The sequence below is a fragment of the Microtus pennsylvanicus genome, chromosome 3 (genome assembly GCF_037038515.1).
Source record: "Microtus pennsylvanicus isolate mMicPen1 chromosome 3, mMicPen1.hap1, whole genome shotgun sequence".
Taxonomy (NCBI): domain Eukaryota; kingdom Metazoa; phylum Chordata; class Mammalia; order Rodentia; family Cricetidae; genus Microtus; species Microtus pennsylvanicus.
Window position 1 is genome coordinate 23985445 of NC_134581.1, and position 24894 is coordinate 24010338.

At 43.6% G+C, this 24894-nt stretch overlaps 1 protein-coding gene across 2 annotated transcripts in view; it reads right to left on the reverse strand.

Annotated features, from left to right (window-relative positions):
- Dzip1l (DAZ interacting zinc finger protein 1 like) overlaps positions 1–24894 on the reverse strand; it is a 46586-nt gene that overhangs the window by 15796 nt on the left and 5896 nt on the right. For both annotated transcript variants that reach the window (XM_075964883.1, XM_075964884.1), the window contains exons 3-7: positions 19202–19777; positions 17651–17735; positions 6789–6907; positions 5981–6142; positions 1406–1534 (exon numbers count right to left, since the gene is read on the reverse strand). In XM_075964883.1, coding sequence (XP_075820998.1) covers positions 1406–1534; positions 5981–6142; positions 6789–6907; positions 17651–17735; positions 19202–19702 — 996 coding nt within the window. In that variant the 5' untranslated portion in view covers positions 19703–19777. The remainder of the gene's footprint in view (positions 1–1405; positions 1535–5980; positions 6143–6788; positions 6908–17650; positions 17736–19201; positions 19778–24894) is intronic.

A 24894-nucleotide genomic window follows, 5' to 3' on the forward strand; every position in this document is an offset into this window, starting at 1 on the left:
TTTTGTGATGTAAAAAAAATCTATGAACCATCTGTGTTGGTTAGAGATTTTGTTTGGTTGTTTTGCTTTTCTGTCTACTTGACACAAACTAGAGTCATCTGGGAAGAGGGAGCCTCAATGGAGAAAATGCCCCCACCTGACTGGTCTGCAGGCAAGCCTGTGTGGCATTTTCTTAACTGATGGTTGATGTGGAAGGGCCCAGGCTACTGTGGGCAGTGTTATCCCTGGGGTGGTTCTGGGCAAGACTCAGGATAGCAAGCCAGTGAGCGGTGTTCGTCCTCATGGTCCCTGCCTTGGCTCCCCTTGATGATGCACTGCAATGTGGAAGTGGAAGCCATAAAGTCTCTTTCCTTCCCAAGATGCATTTGATCATGGTATTTAATACAGCAATAGAAAGCAAACTAGTCTGCGGTGGTTTGAATAAAAATGGCCCCCCATAGGACCACAGGAAGTGGCGCTCTTAGGAGGTGTGGCCTTGTTGGAAGAAGTGCACCACTGGGGGGGGGGGGGGGCTTTGAGGTCTCAGAAATTCAAGCCAGGTCCAGTGCAGTGTCTCTTTGCCTCTTCCTGCTGCCTGTGGATCCAAATGGAGAACTCTCAGTTCCTCCTGCAGCATCATGTCTTCCTGCCCACTGCTTGCGTGCTACCCACCACGATGATAATAGACTAAACTGTTGAAGCTGTAAGCCAACCCCAATTAGATGTTTTCATTTATAGGTTACTGGAATCATGGTGTCTCTTCACAGCGATAGAAACCCTAACTAAGACACCATGTCATCAGTTTCAGACAGACTTCCGGCTCTTTCCCAACCACCTTGGAGAGCGGACACAGGAGCTCATGCTGGGCTGTGGCTGACTGCTGTGGTCTTAGAGAGGATACCGACCTCCTCTGCCTGGACTTGAGTAAGGTTCTCCCAGTGGTGGCCAGAGTGGACTGGGTATGAATCTTCCCAGCTCGATTCAGTGACCTCATAGTGATGGCAAGATAGGAGTCTGCACACCACAAAAACTGGCAAGTGGTTTTTTAGCTCTGAGCTGATACCTAAGCATTCGCTACCACACCACAGACTTGTCATAAATATCTTCACAGCCCAGGACACTTGCACACTTTCTGAACTGTTTTCAACCTTATCAGAATGAAAGTTGGGACAAAGATGTCAAAAAGACCCACCTGCATTTGCATATATTAGTACATATCATATATATATATATGATGATGATGATTAAAAGCATCGCCAACCTTGTGTGGGAACCCTATATTCAGTGCTTTCATGCCGAACAAGGCCTGATGTCTCTCAACTTCACCAAATCCACAAGGCAAACCGAGGCCTTGGTGAGGGCAGACAGATTCCTTCCTCATTGCTCTGGAGAAAAGGGTGTGGAGCAAACATCAGCTCAAGCTCACCTGGACTTCCATCTTCTCTCGGAGGGCCTGGAGCTCCTGGGCCTGCTTGAGTCGCTCCTCAGACTCCTCGTCCCGTAGAGACCCGAGGTGGGACTCGGTCATACTGTAGGTCTGCAGCACCTTCAGCTTCTGGAAAAGCCAAGAATCACCTCATTAAAGGAAGCCCTAGACACGACACTGGCTATATACCTTCCCCAATACAGGACCGGAAGAGTGACCCCTCAAGAGCCTGTCCAGTTTGCCCTCACTACTACTGTGTGCCTGCAGACAGCCACACAAATCAGCAGTCCTCTCACTAAGGGTCTCCCAAGCTCAACCCCTGAACAACAGGAGCACCCATTGGGGGGGGGGGGGACTCGTATTATTTCAGTTCCAGTGAAATTCTGATGTCCCCAAGTTCTAAGCTTGCCCAGCTCCTGGCCAGTTTGTTCCTAGCTCTAAATTAAACTGAAAAGCGCCACACTTAGGGCCCATGTGAGAATCCCTAGCTCCCCAAGCCATGCCCTGAGGATCCCCGTTTCTTACACACACACACACACACACATACACACACACACACACACTGGCTGTCACCAGAAACAGCTATTTAGCTGTTTGTGGTTTTGCACAGTATTCAAAGCCATGCCATTTATATCTAGTGATTTTTTTTTACTTTTTTTTATTATTGATTCTTTGTGGGGTTTACATCATGCACCCCAATCCCGTTCATCTTTCCATCCCTTCATATCTACCCTTTATTTGCCACATCCCCCCAAATAAAATAAAATTTAAAAGAAAAAAACTAACATACAAAAAAAAGTCTCAGTGTGGAAGCTGTAGGTATGGAAGCTGTAGTGTGGCCCAGTGAGTCACACAGTATACATTTTAGTCCACACATCTTTACTTGTAAGTGTTCATTACAATGACCCATTGGTCTGGCTTGAGGCCTCTGGCTTCTGTTATTCACTTGATATTGGGTCTTCACAGGGATTCCTCTTGGATATCGTATTGCTGCCTTGTGTCATGGAGACCCTGCAGCTTTGGATCTGCAGGTCCGGCCCCTTCACATGCTCCAGCAGTTCACAGATAAGGGAGATGTGTCAGTCCTGGTCAGCCCACCAGCTTTCCCTCATCAACACCACCAGGGCCAGTGCTCCGGCACTGTCCCAGACAGCTCGCCCACTGCAGCAGGCAGCAAGGAGCAGGGCCAGCTTTCCTGCTCTCGGGCCCTCAGGGCCAGCTCACCCACCCACTCCCACTCCGTCAGGGCCAGCTCTATTGACTTAGTGATTCTTGAGCTAACACTGTACCAAAGGAGAAGGCAGGCACAACAGGATAAAAGACAGAAGCCCTTTCCGCCTACCCAAGTTACACTAACAAAGCCCATGTCTATCCCCACACATAACCCTACGATAAACCTTATTCCAGCTTTAGGAAGCTTTGAGCCTGAGTTTACTTGGTGTTCTTGATAACTTTTCCCAGCCATTGCTTAGGCAATACCAGGACAAAATGTTAATCATTTTCCAGCTTGAGTATTTTTGTTGGCAAACGCTTTAGCAAGGGCCAGAAAACTTGGGGGGGCAAGGGGGAGGGTTCTGACATGCCACTTCCGCTTTCTCTGTCGCTGTGAAGCACACCACACAGCTGGCCCTTTGCACCGCGGACCTCCATGGCCAGGGGCTCCTGTTAGCGTATCCGCCAGCAATTTCGCCTACCCCATGTATCCTTATGTTCTCTCTGCAGTCAGGCAACTCGGCCAAAGTGCTCATGCCTCTGTTTCAGGTAAGCTCTAAGGAGCAATGCTGTCAACGCACACTTAGCCCTCCTCAGCCCTCCTCCCGTCAGGATGCTGTCTGTGGTTTTGAGGACTATCTCACGGTACTTTTCCAATCATTCTGAACAGATTCTCACCTTGTTTCCCCCAGAATTTAAAAAAGGATGAATTGGGCAGGGTGGTGGTGGCACAGGCCTTATCCCAGCACTCGGGAGGCAGAGGCAGGCGGATCTCTGTGAGTTCTAGGCCAGCCTGGTCTACAAGAGCTAGTTCCAGGACAGGCTCCAAAGCTACAGAGAAACCTTGTCTAGGAAAAAAAAAAGGGATGAATTGACAAAATAATTATCAAACAATACTGATAATCTTGTATCCAATTAGATCCCTATACTTTACTAAAATAAAATGTTGAAAGGAGGTAGGAGACATGGAAGCACAATGTGAATATCTTACAAACAAGCAAAAAATAAATACAATCGTGGGGTGTTCCAGTATTAAAAGGATGTGTTCTGAATCAGAAAGGGAGCCACAGCTGGCAAAGGATCATGTCATTTTCTGAGACTCAGATTTCCTAACTAAAAGAAATTTTTTGGTCCTTGATGAGGTGATTTCTGAACAGCAGCCTCTGATTCAAATCAACAGTTATTTATAAATGCCTCCTGAGCAGGCAGCAGGTTGGGAAGTATCGAGTCAGGGACACTTAAAATTGGGAACCATGGGTAGAGAGCTAGTGAGGAGAGCAGAGAGCCACAAGGAGTAACAGCTTCCCATCCGCAGAACAGCCCTAATCCAGCCCTAATCCAGCCCTAATCTAGCCCTAATCCAGCCCTAATCCAGCAGGGAGCACTGTGTTGGGAAGGCTTGAATAATAACAGATCTCTCTCTCTCACACACACACACACAGAGAGAGAGAAAGAGAGAGAGAGAGAGAGAGAGAGAGAGCTCCTACTACGCCCCCTCTCTGCTTTTCCATCCCATGGCCATCCCCCTAGGAAAACAGGCCGGTATGTATCTTTAGGCAAAACATGGAATGATGGCGAGAAAAGCAGTTGACAATTCACTTTCAAAACAAGGTTCTCCTGATGTGAGACGGACCAATTAGAGACCAGGACTCCATGCATGTGTGAGAAGATGCGATTCAGCAATAACTTTAACAAGGTCTTCCTGTATAAAGATCAGCCAGCAGAAACAAGACCTTGGAATTTTAAACGCTATGTTCAGACCTCAGCTCCATCTCTTTCTAGCTGTGAGAACTTGAACAAATTATATGGTCTTGGTTTCACCTGTAAAAAGGAGTGTAGTATACTTTCTTAAAACAAAGTGAATGCATGCCACACACACATTCTCTGCCCACCCACCCACCCCCTTCTAAATGAAAAAAACAACAATAACAACACCAGAAACAGTGTTCTGCAGAGGCAGGGAACAGTAAGACCATCCGGTAAATGCTACCTGTTTTATGCAACTACAACAGGACCCTCCCCCATAGAGCCAGAATTCACCAGATATAAGTCAGGAAAAAATGTATTCATTTATGTTCCGTCACATTTTTTTGCCCAATGATGAGAACTCTTTGCAAAATAAGGTCCATGTTCTAGAGAGTTCTAATTAAATGCCAGATAGTGGTATGTACTTCAAATGTGCTAATTTAAAGCTGCTACAAATCTGTCGCATACGAAAGAAACTAAGGCACAGGGATGTAAAATAACACTCCCAAGATCACACAGCAAGTGTGAGGCAGAGCAGTATGGGTTTCCCTGAGTACTAGCATCTGCTTATACCGTGTCAGCTCCAACAACAACACAGTAAGACCCCAGCAGACGTCAGGAAGACCAGCAACAACTTCTGAGGGTGGGATGAGACCTTCATGGGCAAAGTCCTTATTGTACAGACGTAAAAACTAAGTTCACCCTGACACAGTGCCTCATGCTTTTCAACACAGCACAGAGGAGCCTAGTCTATCTACATAGTGAGTTACAGGATAGCCAGAGCTACATAGTGAGACCATGTCTTAAAAACAAAACAAAACAAACAAACAAGCAAAAAAAACCTGAGTTCAACTCCCTAGCACCTATGTAAAAGCCAGATGCAGCAATGCAGCTGTGTAAAACCAGGGACTGGAGCTGGAGAGAAGCTGATCCTGCGGGTCACTGGCCAGTCACTCAAGTCAAAATGGGGTCTTCCTGTTTAGTAAGAGATCGTGTCTCAAAACACTAAGGTGCGGGATTTAAGTATGGTGGTGGGCTCCTTTAACCCCTATACTCTGGAGGCAGAGGCAGGCGGATCTCTATCAGTTTGAAGCCAGCCTTGTGTATATACTGAGTCCCAGGACAGTCAGGGGTCTGTTGAAAGACCTGTCTCGAACAACTACAAAGTAAATGAATAAATAAAAAACCGAAAGTGGAAAGTCTGAAAAGATAGCTCAGCTGGTAAGAGCACTTGCTGCTATTACAGAGGACCCAAGTTCAGTTCCCAGCATCCACATAAGGCAGCTCACAACAGCCTATAACTTCAGTTCCAGGGAATCTGATGTCCTCTTCTGACTTCCACAGGCACCCGCACATATATGTGAACACACACACACATACCACGTCACACACACACATACGCACACACATGTACACACACTATAAAAATAAGTCTAAAAAAGAAGATACAGAAAGATGGTAGGAGACATCTTATGTCCATCTCTGGTCTTTACATATGTGTACATGGGCAAACCAATATGCGCACACACACACATACACAACATGCAAAATTAATTTTAAGAACAAATAAACAGGCTTACAACAAAATAATTTCGAAAAGTTGTTTGTGTTGGGTACCTCTTCTAGTGTAGAGTTCTGGTTGGCAACCGTTTTAAATTCATCCCAGAATAATTGTTTCAACTTGTCTATTTCCCCATAAAGCTTGCTCCGCTCCTTTTCTTTCCACTCATCAAACTTTTTTCTAGCTTCTATTTCCCTCTGACGAGCCATCTCTATTTCCTAGAGAAAGAGAGAGAGAGCAATATGATGATTACTTCCACGTTGTACCAAACATTTGCTGAAGACCCACGAAGGCCTGTTCTACATGTATAACACGATGGGGATCCAGAGAACTCCCCACCCTCAGCTCCTGTGGTGTAGACCCAGAGGGATCCATTGCCAGACAAGTCTTAGGTAAACTGGAAATTCCCTTGAGGATAAGACTCGTTTTCTCTTTCTTTACACTCCTCACAAGCCCCTGGTTGGTACTTAATAAACGCCTGCTAACAAACAAACGAGCTAATGCATGGAGGAACGGAGCTTAGTATTTTTAACTCCATAAATATTTATAGCTCACCTGTCCCCAGCCTAGAATCTGGAGCTTTCAAACCCAGTTACCAAAAACTGTGAGCCAACGAACACAAACCATTATGTTCCAGTTCAGATGCCTTCAGCATCGCTACACAAAACACCACAACCCTCTGCTCTCCTTTCGGCCACACAGGTCCTTTCCAGACGAACCTAGTCATGCCCCACACCAAAGATAGCACTCTATCTCTGACTTTCAGTTCAGAAAAAACAGTGGGAATTCGGGCCCCGCGGGAGTCTTATGCATGGCTGGGCACAACGCCCTGAGTCTCACCAACTTTTTCCCCTGCACACCTACCTGGACCTGCCGCTGCCGCTCAGCTTCTCTCTGGGCTTCCAGCTCCCCTTGGGTCCACTGGAGCTTGGCCCGAAGGTCTTCCAGCACCTCCACCAGTGGCTGCTCCTGTTTCTGCTTTCCTGGGGGTCACACAAGGAGAGGTGAAAAGGCAACAATGAGGCCATCCTCCCTCTGCAATCACACCTCAGTCTGACAGCAACTTCATAGCTCATTGGCCTGGGACGAAGAGCGTATCCCCCACCTCCCTGTCCCTCTGGGTCCCCAAACTGCAAAACAAACCTGGAATAGCTCTCAAGTGGGGAGTGTGGCATGGACTGAGGATGAAAAGTGACAACACAAAGGGCTTAGCACAGTGTCGGGCATGACCGCTCTATAAATGCAGACCCATAGTAACTGTACCTTACTTTGACAGTAATGGTAAATGGACACAAAACAAGTGAGCAATGGTCCTCTGCGACCCTTTAATACAGTTCCTCATGATGTGGTGACTCCCAACCACAAAATTATGGCGTTGCTACTTCATGCCTGTAATTTTCCTACAGCTATGAAACTGTGTTTTCCAATGGTCTTAGGCAACCCCTGTGAAAGCGTCGTTCAACCCCCAAAGGGGTTGCTATTCATGGGTTGAGAACCACTGTATTAGAATAACAGATAAAGAATAAGCATCAAGTACATTTTCTGACTTCTAAATGGAAATTATCAGGTACTCTTGTTAAAAATCAAGCTTGGAGTTGGAGAGATGGCTCAGAGGTTAAGAGCATTGGCTTCTCTTCCAGAGGACCCAGGTTCGACTCCCAGCACCCACATGGTGGCTCACAACTGTCTTGCAGCTCCAGATCCACAGGACCTGATGCCCTCTTCTGTCTCTGCAGGAACCAGGCACACATGTGATACACACATATACATGCAGACAAAATACTCATATGCATAAAATTAATCTTTTAAAAAAATGTTTCCAAATAAATAAGGTAAAATCAGCCTGTTCTTTGAAATAGGCACTGAGCTCTAGGCAAGCAACCCCACCCCTACCCCCTACCCCCATTTTAAAATTTTATTCTAAGATAGGCTCTCACTAAGTTGCTCAGGTGGGCCTTCCAGTTCTCTTGCGTTAGCCTCCTAAGTGACTGGGACTAAAACCTATGCTACCAGACAGGGGAACAAGCAATTTTGGAATGCAGGGTTATCTCAGTTTGATAAAGTAATTAAGGGTAACTGTGGACTAGAAGAGCTGGCAATAACAATTGAATAACACATTTTCCAGTGCTGGAGAGACGGCTCGGTGATTAAGAGCACTTGCTGCTCTTCCCGAGAACAGAGTTCTGTTCCCAACAGCTATGTCAAGTACCTCACAACTGCCTGTAACTCCAGCTGTAAGGGATCTAATGCCCTCTTATGACCTTTATAGGCAAACACACACATACACACACACACACACACACACGGTATACACACACATAAATAAAAATTAATCTTAAAACAGAGGAAGAACAGTTCCTTCTCCTTCTAAAAAATACAGAGATTTACATAGAGAATGTTAATTCCCCTGTAGTACACAGTAAGGAGATTCTTGAGTTATCCAGTTATTCTACAGGACAATGTAAAAGAAACTGATGGTCACAACAGGAAATTTTATTCAGTCATTAAAAATCATGTTTTCATGACTCCTGCCTAGTATGCAAAATGCACACTTTTGAACCCCATTACTTTGTACAGCCAGGTATGGGAGCAAACATCTGCAATCCCAGCACCTTGGAAGTAAAAGCAGGAAGATCAGGAACTATACTAAGCAAGCTCAAGATCAACTCTTTAAACAACAACAACAACCAAAAAAAGCAGGGCATTAGTGGTGCATGCCTTTAATCCCGGCATGTAGGAGGCAGAAGTAGGTGGATCTCTGTGAGTTCGAGTCCAGCCTGGTCTACAGAGCAAGTTCCAGGACAGCTAAGAGTACGTACGTACACACACACACACACACACACACACACACACACAAACTGTCTCAAAAAAACAAAAAAAAGCAATAGTCAAAAGTGATTTCATATGCTTGCAAAAACATGAAGAAAAGTGCATCAAAATAACTGCCAGAGATAAAGCACATTGATTTTATTTTTATTTTTCTATGTATCACAATATAGTTAAGTTTCCATAATTTTACAAGTTTTATATATTTTTATAAGAAAACAAGAAACTAGTATATAAGACATAGACTATTTTCCTTAATAATCCTCAATATAGAATTATGAAGAGATATATAAGTACATAGTTAAACAATACTGCTTTAAGCTAGCTCGCTCTCTTCTCTCTCTCCCCCCCACCTCTCTCTCTGTCTCTCTGTCTCTCTCTCTCTCTCTCTTTCTGTATGTGCGTGTATGTGTGTGTGTCTAAGAACTGAACCTAGAACTTCACTCGTTCAAGCAAAGCCTAAATTACTGAGTTACATTTTCAATTCTAAAATTCATTTAAAAAAAAAGAAGGAATTTGTTGCGGGAGGTCCTCCCACTCCTCCAACCTATCGCCGCTGAGATACCAGCCCCTTGGGGCGTGGTCTCTCTCCCTTTAAAAAAGCGGCCACTTCCCTCTCCGCTCTCTCTTCACTTCCTGCTCCGCCGGCGACTAGACTCCTGGTCGCGTAGAGGGCTGTTGCCTGGGACAGTGATCTGTAAGTTTTTCCCCTTTAAATAAATATCACCCAAATTGGTGTGGCATTGTTTGTGACTTACGCCTTCATTTGGCACCCAACGTTTGGTTTTAGAACCTCTCCCGGCTCGCAGCCGCGAGTTCGGCTTGGCAGCCGGAAGTTCGGCTTGGCGGCCGCAAGTTCGGCTTGGCGGCCGCAAGTTCGGCTTGGCGGCCGCAAGTTCGGCTTGGCGGGAGCCCTTGCTTCCTCAGCCACTGCCTGTGCCTTGCAGCGGCGGCCTTGGCCTCCCGTGGTTTGCTCTTTTCTGAATTGTTTTTAAATCTCTCTTGTAAGCACAGCTCTTAAAGTGACGCGAACCAGAGCACGCGGTTGCTGAAAGCTGCAACCCCTCAGGGTGACTTTGTCAAGTGGAGGCATAAGCAGCTTCCAGATTGCTCTTCTCTACCCCTGGATTCTGGGTTTCTGGTTCCGTCTCTGGAATTGATTTAATTACATTTACTTTGTTGAGAAACTTGCGTTTTCCAGTTTTTAACATCTACTAAGGCACTGAAACAGGACCATGTTTTCATCGCGATTCTGCAACAGCGCCACCTGCTGGACAATAGGTAATATGGCAATTTTCGTTTCTAACGCAAATTTTACTGCTTTGTTTTCACTAATACAATGGATTAGTAATTTTATATTTACTAATACAATGAATTACATCATACAAGGTTTATATGAGTATGGGAATACCTTAATTTGCTTGTTACTAGGCTTCAGTTTTCTTTTCCATATTCTATCATTAAGGAAGAATATGGCACTCCTAAGAATGATAGAATCTTTACAAACTAATAATGAACAGAAGAATATGGCACTCCTAAGAATGATAGAATCTTTACGAACTAATAATGAACAACTAATTGACAGGATTAAAATTATTGAAAATCAGAAGTTATCTGAACAAGTGGATACTATGACAGACAAAATTGATTCCATATCCAAGGGTATTAGAAAGTTACCTGAAAGGGTTCAGGCTGTTGAATTTGACCTTCAGAGTTTATCACAAAGTTTTGATAAGGTAACAGACAGAATGTACCTCCAAGATGGGAATCTACATGATATACAAGAAAAGTTTAAGGAGGACATGTTATCTTTGAAGGAAAAAATTAAAGCTTTGGAATCACAGGTGCAGAATGGGGACCAAAAAATTGATACCTCAGTGAAATCACTGGAAATATATACAGGTCAGGAGATTCAGGATTTAAGAGAGACAATGATAAAAAGGTTTGAAAAGATTGGAGAAATTATTGCAGCTGGTGAACAGAGTAAGGAGGCACAAGGACAGGATACAATGCCTCCACCAGCTATTAGAACTGGCTTACCCAGGGTTCTAGCGACATACCCTGTACTTAATTCTGACAAAGCGTCAACTTCTAAAGGCTCAAAGGGAGTCAGAGAAGCTAGATGGACACCAATAGCAATGAATGATCTGAAAGAAATTAAGCAAGCTGTTGTTAATTTTGGCTTGCACAATGCATATGTAAAGGAAATGATAAAGACTTGGGCTTCTAATGCTAGAGCTATCCCCCATGATTTCCATCAGTTAGTGTCTGCAGTTTTAGATAAGGGACCTTCCTTGATGTTTGGAATTTATTTCAGAGAAGAATCCAAACATATGGAACAGCAAGGAAGAGCAAAAGGTATTGAGGTTTCCCAAGATCAAATTCTTGGTGCAGGAGAATATGCTGATCCACAGGCCCAAGCTCTTTATGACGATGAAGTACTGTGTCTATGTCACCAAGCAGCTTTAAATGCTTTGAATAGGATACAAGATCCAGCAAAAAGGGTTGAATCATATACCAGAATTAGGCAGGGACAGAGAGAACCCTTTATTGACTTTTTGCAAAGATTGATTAAGGCTCTGGACATAGGGGTAACAGACCCAGAATCTAGACGAATACTTCTTGAATCTCTAGCTTTTGAGAATGCAAACATAGAATGCAAAAAGATAATTGGGCCTTTAAAGTCTAGATCAGCACCTATGGATGAATGGATTCAGCATACGATGAATGTTGAGACGTTTAGCTATAATGATGAATCTTGGGTAGGAGAAGTGATTTCCAAAGCAATGAGGAGACATCAAACTGCCAGGTGTTTTAATTGTGGTAAATTAGGACATTTACAAAGGGATTGCAGGCAAAGAATTTCTAGGAATAATATCTCTTCTGGGAATGACAAAAATAGGAGACCCCGGCCTTCAGGTATGTGTAGGAGATGTGGTAAAGGCAGGCATTGGTCCAACGAATGTAGGTCAACAACAGATAGACGGGGCAATCCGATATCATCGGGAAACTCCATGGGGGGCCTCTCGCAGGCCCCCAAGCCAACAGTGGCCCAGTCATTCCCAGTCACAGTGGAGAACGTGCCTCACCAAGAAAATTAAAAGCTCCAATTTCTGCTGTAAAAAGTAATACTGGTCTAAATGATGAATTACGTGTGGAGGATGAGTCAAAAAACCCAGTAGGACAGAGTAAACGTATATTTTGGCAGACTTCTATTAATGATCAAAGACCAAAGCTAAGAGTCTGTATAAATGGCACTTTTATTGAAGGCTTATTAGACACAGGTGCGGATGTAAGTATCATTACGCCAGAATCTTGGCATCCGAATTGGCCTCTTCAAGAGGTAGATGTTCAGTTCCTAGGAATTGGAACCCTATCTCGTGTAAAACAAAGCACAAGATGGGTTGAATGCATAGGGCCCGAAGGGCAAATAGGAAGACTAAGGCCATATATAGCCAATATTGCCATAAATTTATGGGGCCGTGACCTGCTACAGCAATGGAATACCCAGATTAACATTCCTGTATTTCCAGGAATTCATAATTCTGGGAAGGATATGATGAGGTATTATGAAAAAAGGTCACCAGCCATTCAGGCTGTACAAGAACATACAGCAAATACCAAACCTTTAGAGGTACCAACAGCCCTACCTTTAAAATGGCTAACTGAGAAGCCAATATGGATCAAACAGTGGCCTCTAGCTGAAGATAAACTACAGGCATTGGAACAGCTGGTGCAAGAGCAACTAGATGCTCACCATATTGAAGAATCAACCAGCCCTTGGAATTCTCCTGTGTTTGTTGTAAAAAAGAAATCTGGTAAATGGAGAATGGTGACAGATCTAAGAGCTGTCAACAAAGTAATTCAACCTATGGGCCCACTACAGTCTGGAATTCCTTTGCCTTCTCTGTTACCAAAAGGATGGCCTCTTATAGTTATTGATTTGAAAGATTGTTTTTTCACTATACCGTTACAAGAAAAGGATAGAGAAAAATTTGCCTTCACAGTGCCTACTTATAATAATTCTCAGCCTAATAAGAGATATCAGTGGACTGTCCTCCCACAGGGTATGCTCAATAGTCCTACACTGTGCCAATATTTTGTAAGTAAGCCATTGGAAATAATTCGTAAACAATTCCCCAAGTCCATCATTTATCATTACATGGATGACATCTTGTTATCTGATTCAAATAAAGATACTTTAGAAAGGATGTTTGAAGAAGTAAAGAAAGTCTTGCCTAGGTGGGGATTACAAATTGCCCCTGAAAAGATTCAAAGAGGAAACTCTATTAATTACCTAGGTTACAGAATAGGGTTAGAGAAAATTAAAACGCAAAAGGCACAAATTAGGAGAGACCGCTTAAAGACTCTTAATGACTTCCAAAGATTGTTAGGAGACATTTCCAGTCTACGACCAGCTGTTGGGATAACACCTGATCTAGTAGTTCATTTAAACAAAACCTTAGATGGTGATAAAGATTTGAATAGTCCAAGAGAACTGACAGCTGAAGCAGAAAAGGAACTGACAATGATTGAGGAAAAATTACAGGAGGCACATGTGGATAGGGTGAACCCAAATCTTAGCTGCATCCTAGTCATATTGCCTTCCAGAATTTCTCCTACAGGGATTCTAATGCAGAGGGAAGATATTATTTTAGAGTGGATATTTATACCTAATAAACCAAGTAAAAAATTAAAAACTTATGTGGAAAAAGTCTCTGAATTAATTATAAAAGGTAAGCTGAGACTTCGTCAACTAGCAGGTATAGACCCAGCAGAAATTATAGTGCCTTTTACTACTGAAGAAATAAAAAAGTTATGGGAAGACAATGAACCGTGGCAAAGAGCTTGTGCTAATTTTTTGGGAGAAATTAATAGCAACTATCCCAAAAGTGGTAGACTTAACCTCATAAAAAGAACTTCTTGGATTCTTCCTAGAATTGTACGTGATGCTCCAATAACTGGAGCCCGTACTTTCTATACTGATGCAAATAAATCAGGGAAAGCAGGTTACAAGTCAGATGAATTGAGTAAGGTGGAACAAAGCCCTTATAATTCTGTCCAGAAGGCAGAATTATATGCCATTCTTATGGTGCTAAGGGATTTTAAAGAACCTCTTAATATAGTTACAGATTCACAATATGCAGAAAGAGTTATCTTGCATATTGAGACAGCTGAATTTATACCAGATGACACAGAGTTGACTTCATTGTTTATCCAGGTACAAGACATAATCAGGAACAGGCTTTGTCCGATGTACATAACACACATCCGGTCCCATACAGGTCTGCCTGGTCCTCTAGCCCAAGGCAATGCTGAGATTGATCAATTATTGATTGGAAGTGTGTTGCAGGCCTCAGAATTTCATAAGAAGCATCATGTCAATAGTAAAGGCCTAAAGAAAGAATTTTCCATTACTTGGCAACAAGCTAAGGACATTATAAAGAGATGTCCTACTTGTTCTTTCTATAATCAAACACCGTTGCCTGCAGGGAGTAACCCAAAGGGTACTAAGAGAAATGAAATCTGGCAGATGGATGTGTTCCACTTTATGGAATTTGGTAAATTAAAATATGTACACCATACCATAGACACGTATTCAGGTTTTCAATGGGCTACTGCCCTGAGCTCAGAAAAGGCTGATTCAGTAATCACACATTTATTGGAAGTTATGGCCATCATGGGTATACCTGCACAAATAAAGACAGATAATGGTCCAGCATATGTATCTAAGAAAATGAAATGCTTTTTTGATTATTATAATATAAAACACATTACAGGTATACCAAACAATCCTACAGGTCAGGCAGTTATAGAAAGATCAAATCGTACTATAAAGGATATGCTGAACAAACAGAAAGGGACTGAAAATACCCCCAGAAATAGATTACATAATGCTTTATTAACCTTGAATTTTCTTAACGCTAATGAGAAAGGAACGACAGCAGCAGAGAGACATTGGATAATGGAAAAGTCTGCTGAACTAAATCAACCGATTTATTTCAAAGATGTGCTGACCTCTCAATGGAAGCCAGGAGATGTGCTACGTTGGGGAAGGGGTTTTGCTCTTGTTTCCACAGGAGAAGAAAAATTGTGGATACCATCAAAATTAATAAAGTTTCGATTTGAAGAGGAGAAACCTCTTGGAAAGGAGAAATGACAACTTATCTACAATGATGATATTCATACAGATGGTAAGAAAAACATATAGAATGGGGGCAGGGTTCTGTTCTTATCTCCACAGGAAAACACTCATCTTTGAAAAATTCAAGGGACCCTGGATATTTGGATACTGACAGATGGAAAAATACCTGCCCAATAGGAAATATCAAGAAAACTGAAAGGGTTGTGTAAGTAATATTAAACCATATTTCTAAATTTATAAAGCTGGTTTTGAAGTTGGACTCTGGCTCAGTCCCTCTCCAATTCCAAGCCTGTTGGTAAGAGAAAAACCCAGAGTTTCTGGAGTTTCTGTCTCATGTCAAGAGCCATGATATGGGACAGAAAGAAATATGAGTTTAGAAAACTATTTGCTTTTCTTCATATCTATCATACTTTTCATTGAACATATCTATCATGCCTTTCAGTGAATATGTATATATATATGTCTATATATGTCTATATGACTAATGTTTAAGTTTTTCACAATGAACAATGAGTTTTTCCTGAAGTGACATTTGAAGTTTCCAGGAAGAAGATGGGGCCCCATAACAACAACTCCACCTGGTTGATATGACGTCATGATACTGATAGCGCTACAACAAGACCTGCTTTGGGTACCAGCTGCACAAGACAGTTCCAACTTGGTTAGCTGAAATGGTGCACATCTTATACAACATTTTGGCCAGACCTGCACAAAATACTCAGAGACTATTGGCAATTTTAAAAGACATTGATCTTGAAATTTAACCATCATTTTGCTTTCACAGGATCCCCCAGAAAGAACGTCGCCCCTATGACAGCTGGAAGTAATTTTAGAGGACGACGTCCCCTCTCCCAGTAAAGTTTGCCCTTGGGTTTAGGGACATCATTTAGGGGTTGATTATAATTAGTATACGATTGAGGGTTGGGGGAGGAATTTTATAAGCTCAGGGATCATTTTGAAAAAAAAAAAAAAGAGGGATGATGGGATAATAGATTTGTAATTGTCAGTTACTGTTGTTAGACAAATATATTGATATAGATTCTTGTATATTGATACAAAGTTAAATTGTATTGACTATTGTATGCATTCATGTTTCTACCTCTGTTTAAAACATTTTTTATGTATTGACATATATTGTATTGATATATATATTGTATATATTTACCATATTGCAGTGTACATTTCTACCTCTGATTAAGATACTTATATAATGTTTGTGTATTGATATATATTTACCTACTGCAATGTATATTTGTACATTGTTTATATTTGGAGGTCATTGTCCTCATTTGTTTCACAGTCGTTTATTGTCTTAGTCTTTAAGTTAGATAGATATTGAGAATTATATAGACTAATAGTCATCTAAGTTTGTCATTTATAATTAGACTAATCAGGTTCTTTAGATATATAGAGATTATACTCAGTATAGATAGATAATCTTCAACTTCTTCAAAGAGCTGTAGAAAATGGCCTTTAATCTAACTCAGAGTTTTGTGGTAGTGAGACACAATTGCTCCTGGCAACACCACTCTATTCCCGAGAGAATGTTGAGCACCAAAGACACTCCACCTGGAGCATTTCTTTTTGGCAGAACTGGCCTTGGGGCAAAGAAATGCCCATACCTCAACCACTGACAAAGATACAGAGCATGCATCAATGGATAAAACAGGGCTGTCTTATCCTGCCAAGACAGGGTAAGATAGTTTTGAAAGTTGCTTGCCTTTGAAAATGGTGTGTCAGTTATTTTAGGCCTTAGCCAAAGTTGGTTGCTTCAACGCTGCTAATGTGACTTTGGGTGATTGCCTAGGTAGCTAGTTGTCTCTGTGATTTGATGCATGTTTTGGAAGTTGTTTTACTGAACTTCCTAATTACCCAGGTAACATTATTTCCCTTCTCAGATCTTTGATGGGGTTGAAGACTATATAAATGTAGTTACTTTCTCTCATGACTTGGCCAAGTTATTTATTATACAAGACCTAAGCAATTAGAATAGGATATTTGTACTTATTGTATATAATTTCATAGTAGGTTTAGAACTCTCTTATTTAAACAGAAGGGGGAGGTGTTGCGGGAGGTCCTCCCACTCCTCCAACCTATCGCCGCTGAGATACCAGCCCCTTGGGGCGTGGTCTCTCTCCCTTTAAAAAAGCGGCCACTTCCCTCTCCGCTCTCTCTTCACTTCCTGCTCCGCCGGCGACTAGACTCCTGGTCGCGTAGAGGGCTGTTGCCTGGGACAGTGATCTGTAAGTTTTTCCCCTTTAAATAAATATCACCCAAATTGGTGTGGCATTGTTTGTGACTTACGCCTTCAGGAATTACAATGATGAAAAATAACGACGCTTTCCCAATGAAATTGTTGTGTTATATTATGTGTTTATTGTACAGATACTTCTGTTGAACTCAAAAAGCATATGTAAATGTATGGGTACAGTGCAAAGCCTTGCTGCTCCTTTTGGAATTTGAAATGGTAAAATTAAATAAAGTGATTAAGTCACGATAAGCGCCAGCATACAGAACAGCCAAAGAACTGGTCTGACTGCTCATTTGCCCCATTTATGCTCACAGCCAGCCTCAGAGAGCTTCAGACGAGGCAGGGAGACGAAAGGTCCTTCAGACACAGTGGGTGGTATGAAAACTCAGACAAGACTGCACTGCTCATATGGAATCTCTAGGAGGCTCTAAGGGCAAGTTCATATGTATGGGCCCCACTCACCAAATCCTAGCCTAGCAGCTCCCAGATGTTTCCCGGACTCACCGACTTCTGCAGCACCTGCATGCCTGCGCTGGATGTGGCCCCGGAGAAAGGTGGCATTCATGAATGTCTTGTCACACAAATGGCACTACGCAGAGGGGGGACAATCGGAAGAACTGGATTAGATCCCCCAGACAGCATGGGACTTCCCTGTATTGAAAATCTGCCTCCAAGGGGCCCAAGAGCTGCTTCAGAAACAGGAATCATTTGAAGGATTTGGAGGGTGTGAAACCCTGGGTTCAATTCCCATCATCACATAAATAAAGAAGGATGGTAGAAGTGGGAAAGGAAGGAAAATAGGATCCCTGATTTTGAACAGAACACAAGGCCAGTAAAAATAACCACCATATATATGTCCTAGCGGTCCTTACAACTGGTGACCATGTCGCTAAATTCCAGTCATTATATACAATTATAGAATCAAAAATGGTATATACATTTTCTAGGAGGTGACTTTTTTTTTAAGTCCTGGTGGCACACACCTTTAATTGGAGTACTCAGGAAGCAGAGCCAGACAGATCTCTGTTACCTGCAGGACAGTCACAATGGACAGAGTCTGTACTGACAGATTCTGACCACTGAGACTTCACAGAAATAAACCTCTAGTTATAGGAGGAATATAAGTAGGGTGGGACAAGAAGATACCCCACCCCACACTAATAGCCTTGCCTCCAAACTATGAATCTCCTGAAAGCCTAAACTAGCATGAACTATAATTACATTCAAGAGTCTGCCTGTGACAAGGATTAATGTCTCAACCTACGTCACTGGTGCAGTAGATCCAAACATTCAAGTGCTGTACTGGCTATGAATTATTACTTGTCTGAATTATGAAATAATTTTTCTAAAATGAGCCTGCCTCCACTACGCCTTGCCACACATGTGTCACTAGCCACATGCATCCATGTACACATGCCTTTACATGGCACACTCAGCATAAATTCAGACTCTATCCTTGTACACACACAAGCGCATATGCCTTCCACACATACTCACATCCTCAGGCACATACACTACATAACCCTCATTCATTCACACATACACCATTATGTAAGCCTCTATATGTACAGACAAACATTCACATCCTTCACTGGCTCAGGACATACAAGACACACATCATAAATGCATGCTTATATTAGTCTTCTTAGCTGTATCCATCGTGGTAAGTCAGTTCAGCACACATTACATAACACGTATTCTACAGATACAGATATCACAGAGGTACTTCAATCATTTGCCTATACACAGTTAACACACCCACACGCACAGATACAAACCTCATGCAGCCACACCTTCACACACTATGCATGCACCCTCTCCACGCACAGGAGTACTCTGTATGTATAACCCTGCACACTCGTCTCTCACACACCCGCTCTACACTTGCATAACACTGAGCCCAAATCCTCAGACTTTTCAGAAAGTCATCTCTACAGTCTGCTCCTAACTGGTGAGAATGGCCTCCAATCGTCTTGTGGCCCAAGGCAGCGCCGTTCTGTCTGACCTGGTGCCTAAGGTGCACCGTCTAGGTGCCCCGCCGCGAAGAATCCTCACCGTGTGGTAGCTGTGGGCGCCCGTCTGCAGAAGCAGCTGCTGCAGGGTGCTGATCATCTTTCGCCGGCGCCGGCTCTCCTCCCGGACACCCCTGAGCTCATCAGCCTGGCGCCCCAGCTCCTGCTGGCCGCGCTGCTGCTGGCCCAGGCTGGCCTGCAGCCGCGCTTCGAGCTGCGCCACACTGGCACTTAGGCAGTCCTGGCAGTGCAGCAGGTACTCGATGATAAGCTGTGCCAGGCGCAGTACCTTGAGCAGCACCGGGTCCACAGGCTGCCTACAGTGGTTGCACACCTCTCGGTCCAAGTTACAGAAGGTGACACCAGCAATGTTCTCCTGCAGAGTGGCCACGTCCAGCTCCCGGGCCACGCGGTCCACGTCCACAGCGCTGATGCGCCTCCAGTCTATGCTCTCACGGCGAGGCTGGAACTTGAAGGCGGGGAGTGTGTAGACCCCGGATAGCGGGCCACTAAGGCCCTCAACAGCCGCTGCTGGGTACTGCATGGGCAGGAGAGGCTCTGGGCTGACCACGGGGGTAGAGGGCCACCAAGGCCACTGGCCAAGGAGCTGAAAGAGGACCTGAAAAATAGAAGAGACCCGGTCAGATAGGTTCGAATGGCTATATCTTCCATATATCTGTTCAGCAAAACCTAAAGCAGGGCACAGTGAGTTGTCTATATGAGAGCTACTCAGGGGCTAGAAAGACAGCTCAGGCTAGGCTCACAACCAAAAATATAAAAGCTACTCAGTACGACGCACTGATTGTGTGACATGGATACAGTGTGGGAAGGAAACGTGGGCCTTCCACTGCACAGATATGTATCCTCTGCCTTGGGCAAATCTCTTCATCTTAAACCTCCTGTGTCTGTGGGAGAGCAGGAAACCCACATGGAAGGACCGTGGTGAGGAGGGAGGCAGATGACACACTCAGCCTAGGGCCTGGTACATGGTGGGGTCCTCAGGAACCCCTACAGAACCACTGCAGTAGTGCCTGGCAAGGAATTTTGTCAAGTGTACAAATGGTCCAGTTACTTGGGATAAAGTCCAACAACTCTGCCCCCCTCCCCCCCCCCCCCCCCGCCGGGAATGGCAGAGCCATTTAATGACAGAACTGTGCCGTCGGTTACACCACATTCTGGTAGAGCATGTCTGGACTACATTTCCCAGCTTCTCCTGCAGTAAAGTGTGATCATGTGACTAAGTCCTTTGTCCAGCCCAGCCAGAGAGGCTTGGGAAAGCCGCTCTGTCTCTGCACAAATGGTACTCAGTCTATGATGGGCCTGTTTGTTTGTTGCTTTTTTTTTTCCTGCATTGAGGATTACACACAGGGCCTTAGGCATGCTAGGCAAATGCTCTAACGTGGAGCTTTACTCCAAGCCTGTTAACAGGATAGAGAAAAGAGCTCTTATCTTTCCCACAAAAGACTGGGATTCTATTTCCTGTACTCTTGGTAGGTATGCTTGCCAGCTTTTTGTCAAACTAGAAATATCTGGAGTTAGGAACTACAATTGAGAAAATATCTCCATGAGATCAGGATGTAGGCAATCATGTGAGGTGATTTCTTAACTGATGATTGATGTGTAAGAGTACAACCTGTAATGGTCTGTTCTGTCCCTTTAAGTGACAAGCCCCGCCCACTCCCTCCCCCTTCCTCTGAGGCAAGCAGCTCTTCCTCTTCCAGCCTGCAAGCTCGATCCTTTTCCATCTCTTTCCCTTCTCTTTCCTTTTCCCTTCCACCCTCCTCTCTCTCTCTCTCTCCCCCTCCCCTTCCCTTCCATAGCCCACTAAATAAATACCCACTTTCTTTGCATAGAGTGCCTATCTGTTTCTGTCTCTGACCCTCTGCACTGCTCCCTGCCTGGGACCCGCTGGCCCTCGTGGCCTGCCGCTATGCCCCTGGGGAACCGCAGCATTTTATCTAAACCATAACACAACCCACTGTGTTGTATAGCCCTAGCATGTATAAAAACACAAACTGAGCAAGCCATAGGAGTAAGCCAGTAAAGACCATTCCTCTATGGCTTCTGCTTCAGTTCCTGCCTTGAGGAACTGACTTCATTTAGTGACTTCCTTTTGATGAGAGCTGTAAACTGAAATAAACCCTGTCCTCCACAAATTGTTTTTAATTGTGGTGTTTTATCACACAATAGAAACCCAAACTAAAACAGTAGGCATAATTTTTTCTGTCTTAAATTTGACAATATCAATGGAAATTCAAAATTAATATACTACTACTAAGAATTATAAGCTGGTGGTGGTAGCACATGCCTTTAGTCTCAGCACTTGTAGACAGAGACTGGTGGATCTCTGAGTCTAAGGCCAGCTTGGTCTATAGAAGGAGTTCTATAGAGGGCTACATAGAGAAACTTGCCTTAAAAAAAAAAAACAAGAAGGAAGAAGAAGAGGAGAATAATTATTATTATAAGTATGTAGTAGAATGACTGTCAAGCATTCATAAGACCCTAGATTTTATCTCCAACACTAAAGAGAAAAATTGAATTTTTAGAAAAAAAAAATCACTTCTTAAAGACAGGCCAGGTACATGAGGACCTAAAATCCCAGATACTCCGGAGGTTGAGTCAGGAGGATCAAGAGTTCAAGAGTTCAAGACCTGCCTATAGTATAAATTCAAGGCCAACCTGAGTAAGTGTCCAAAAAATAATCAAGAGGGACAGAAGCCCGGGGTTGTAGCTCAGTGGTAGAGCACTTGCCTTACACACACAAAGTCTTGAGTTTGATCACCAACATGCACATACACACACACTTAATAAAAAGGTGAATTAAAATTTACCCCATAGACAAACTCACCTGCACAAACGTGCCTATGAAACAAATGCCATTGCAATATTATTATTTATACAAGTAATGTACAAGAAAATATATAACAAAGTGAAGTACAGCAGGCAGTAGTGGTGTATGCCTTTAATCCCAGCACTCAGGAGGCAAAAGCAGACCTCTGAATTCTAGGCCAGACTGGTCTACCAAGCAAATTCCAGGATAGCCACAGCTACACAGAGAAACCCTGTCTCAAAAGAAAAGAAAGCAAAGTACACAACAAAATACTCTGTTGCAACTCATAAGGGCAAGACAGCTTTTATATCAATAGGGAATAATGACTTCATATGTACACATATACACACATACATGTATGCCATTTCTGGTTTAATATTAATACAATCACATTTAATAATAATTCAGAAAGATTACATAGAGATCGATCTCATTGGGATGAATGTCTGAGCCCAGGGGATAAAAGAAAGGATCGATGGTGGGCAAACAGATAGCAGGTAATTAGACAGAATAATGAGCCTTACCCAGCACTCACCAGAGTGATTTACAGCCGTCCTGATTATGTAAAATGTGCACACTTGCTAGTCTTGTGATTCATTTACGCGCCTGATTTCATAAGCACAGGCTTTCTCAAACAGCCAAGAGCTACTGGCACTGACTACTTGTAGGAAATGAAAGTGGCTGTTAGAGTTTTATTTTTTTTTTTTTAGTTTCCACCTCTGTTATTCAAACTTCTTCCCACCATTACCTATTACTTTTATTACTTTTTGAACTAAAATAATTAATAATAATAATACAGTTTTTGCCCTTGCAGACTGAGAGTCTAAGGTGAGAAAAGGTACAGGCTTCCCCATTTACCAAGTTCTTTCTGGACTATGTGATCCAGTCTTTGAAATGCGATCCAAAGGTGGAGAAAAAGTGTTTTCGTTTATCTTCCTTGACAACTTGACTCGGCTTGGAGTCACCCAGGAGACACACCTCTCAGCTTGTCTATCAGGCGGGTGTTTCCAGAGAGGATTAACCACGAGGGAAGCCCCGCCCCAGATATGGGTCCGTCTGCTGGCCTGGAGTCCCAGACTGAGTAAGGCAGCATTCTCTGCTTCCTGTCTGTGGAAGCAGTGGTTAGCCACCTCACAGCCCTACTTCCAAGCCTGTGCCCCACTATAACAAGCTATTCCTTTAAGTAGTCAGGCAAAAGAAACCCATGTGTCCTTAAATTGGTTCTGTCAGGTATTTGTTAAAACAACGAGAAAAGTAACTACACAAAAGGTGGCGAAAGAAAAGAAGCCTAGAAGAAACAGTGGGGCTAGGTGGGCAAAGATGGGGCTCTAGAAAAGCCTGTCCCTTCTGAACTGCCTTCCTCTGGAACAGATAGTGGCAATGGCCAGCCCAACTCCACCTGCTTCTCGGGTCTATGAGAAGCGGGTGGGGGGGGAGGTAGTTGGCCACAGAGGTAATACCAGCATGCTTCATGCAATCTTTACGTATGAATCTACAAATAGATATGTTATACCTAGTCCATTACACACCATGGGGGAGGAGAGAGACAACATTATGGGTTCCAAGGATTTTAATAATTTGCCACAAGAGAGGGTCACTGATGGATCACGGCTGCAGGGCAAGGACTCGGGAGCCTTCTTTTTCCTGGCCACCCTGAGTGGGGGCAGAAGTGGGGTTTATAAGCATAAAATTCACAAACATTTGTTGCCAAGTTACGGTTACAGTTTTCGCCAAGCAGTCATCAAAGATTAGGGGTTTTCTTGTGTGTTCCATCGTTGTCAACTGACATATGTGCAAGTCTTTTAGCCCAACCGATCGGATTCATTTGTTTTTTCTGTTGTTCGGACCAGCCGTGTTTCTAGAGATGCATAATCACTATTTCTATGATTTAGGGAGAGGGGGCTGGTCTCAGCTCCCCTAGGGCTTGGGAACCTGAACTCTATTTCACCTTACAGGTAAAATGAAGTTTGAAGTTAAAATGGCAGTACTCAAGCTAAGCTAAGATGCTTTTGCCTGCTCCCTTCACATACAGTACCATTGTACAAACCAAACTGGAGTCTGCAAAGGATGTTTGGTCTTCCCAACAAGGGAAACCTGAGCTGAACTGCAGCTACACGTTCAAGTCCGTCCAAAGTTTGTGGGCCTGAACTATTCAACTGTAATAAGGTTCTCCTCTTGAAGTTTTACTTCGACTAAAGGCCCACCCCTTTTCCTTTAATTCATTCATTGACAAAGTCTCCCCTTAATTATTGTATACCTGTTTAGGCTTAGCCCAGCTGCTAACACTGTGGTAGTGTGGGTTGTATTACCCACACCCCTGCACCCCACCTTGGGGTTCAGTGTGGCTCCTTGCTGCCACTGTGCTGGCTGCAAACTTCTTTGGTTGATCCTCAGACTGGCCACAGGATACCTTGAGCCTAGCTTTTCCGTTTCCTTTCTCAGATACTCTTCCAAAAACACCATCTAGCATAAGCATCTCGCCACGGCCACCAGAAGACCGGCACATTTCTGCCCCATTCCATGTGTCAGGTTGCAAGCCAAACAGGAGCTGTCTGACACGGTACTCACCATGCTTAGCTGCATGCCACACCACCAGAGCCCCGGAGACGACTGCTTACAACAAGCCCTGCCTCTGAGCAACAGAAGGTTACCAGGCGTGCACAAGGGTAACAGGACACCCGCTTCCTGTCCTCCCAGGTCTGAGAACCTCGCTCTTTAACTATTTAAGCTTTGGCCTCCCGTGTTTGCCAATAGTCCTCTCTCTAATGATAAGGACACACACAGCTCTCCTGCACCAGCTCGCTCTCTCTCTCTCTCTCTCTCTCTCTCTCTCTCTCTCTCTCTCTGAACGCTCCTGCCAGCTTTCCTGTTCAGCGATGACTATTCTTTTGCCTTTCCTTTAAGGC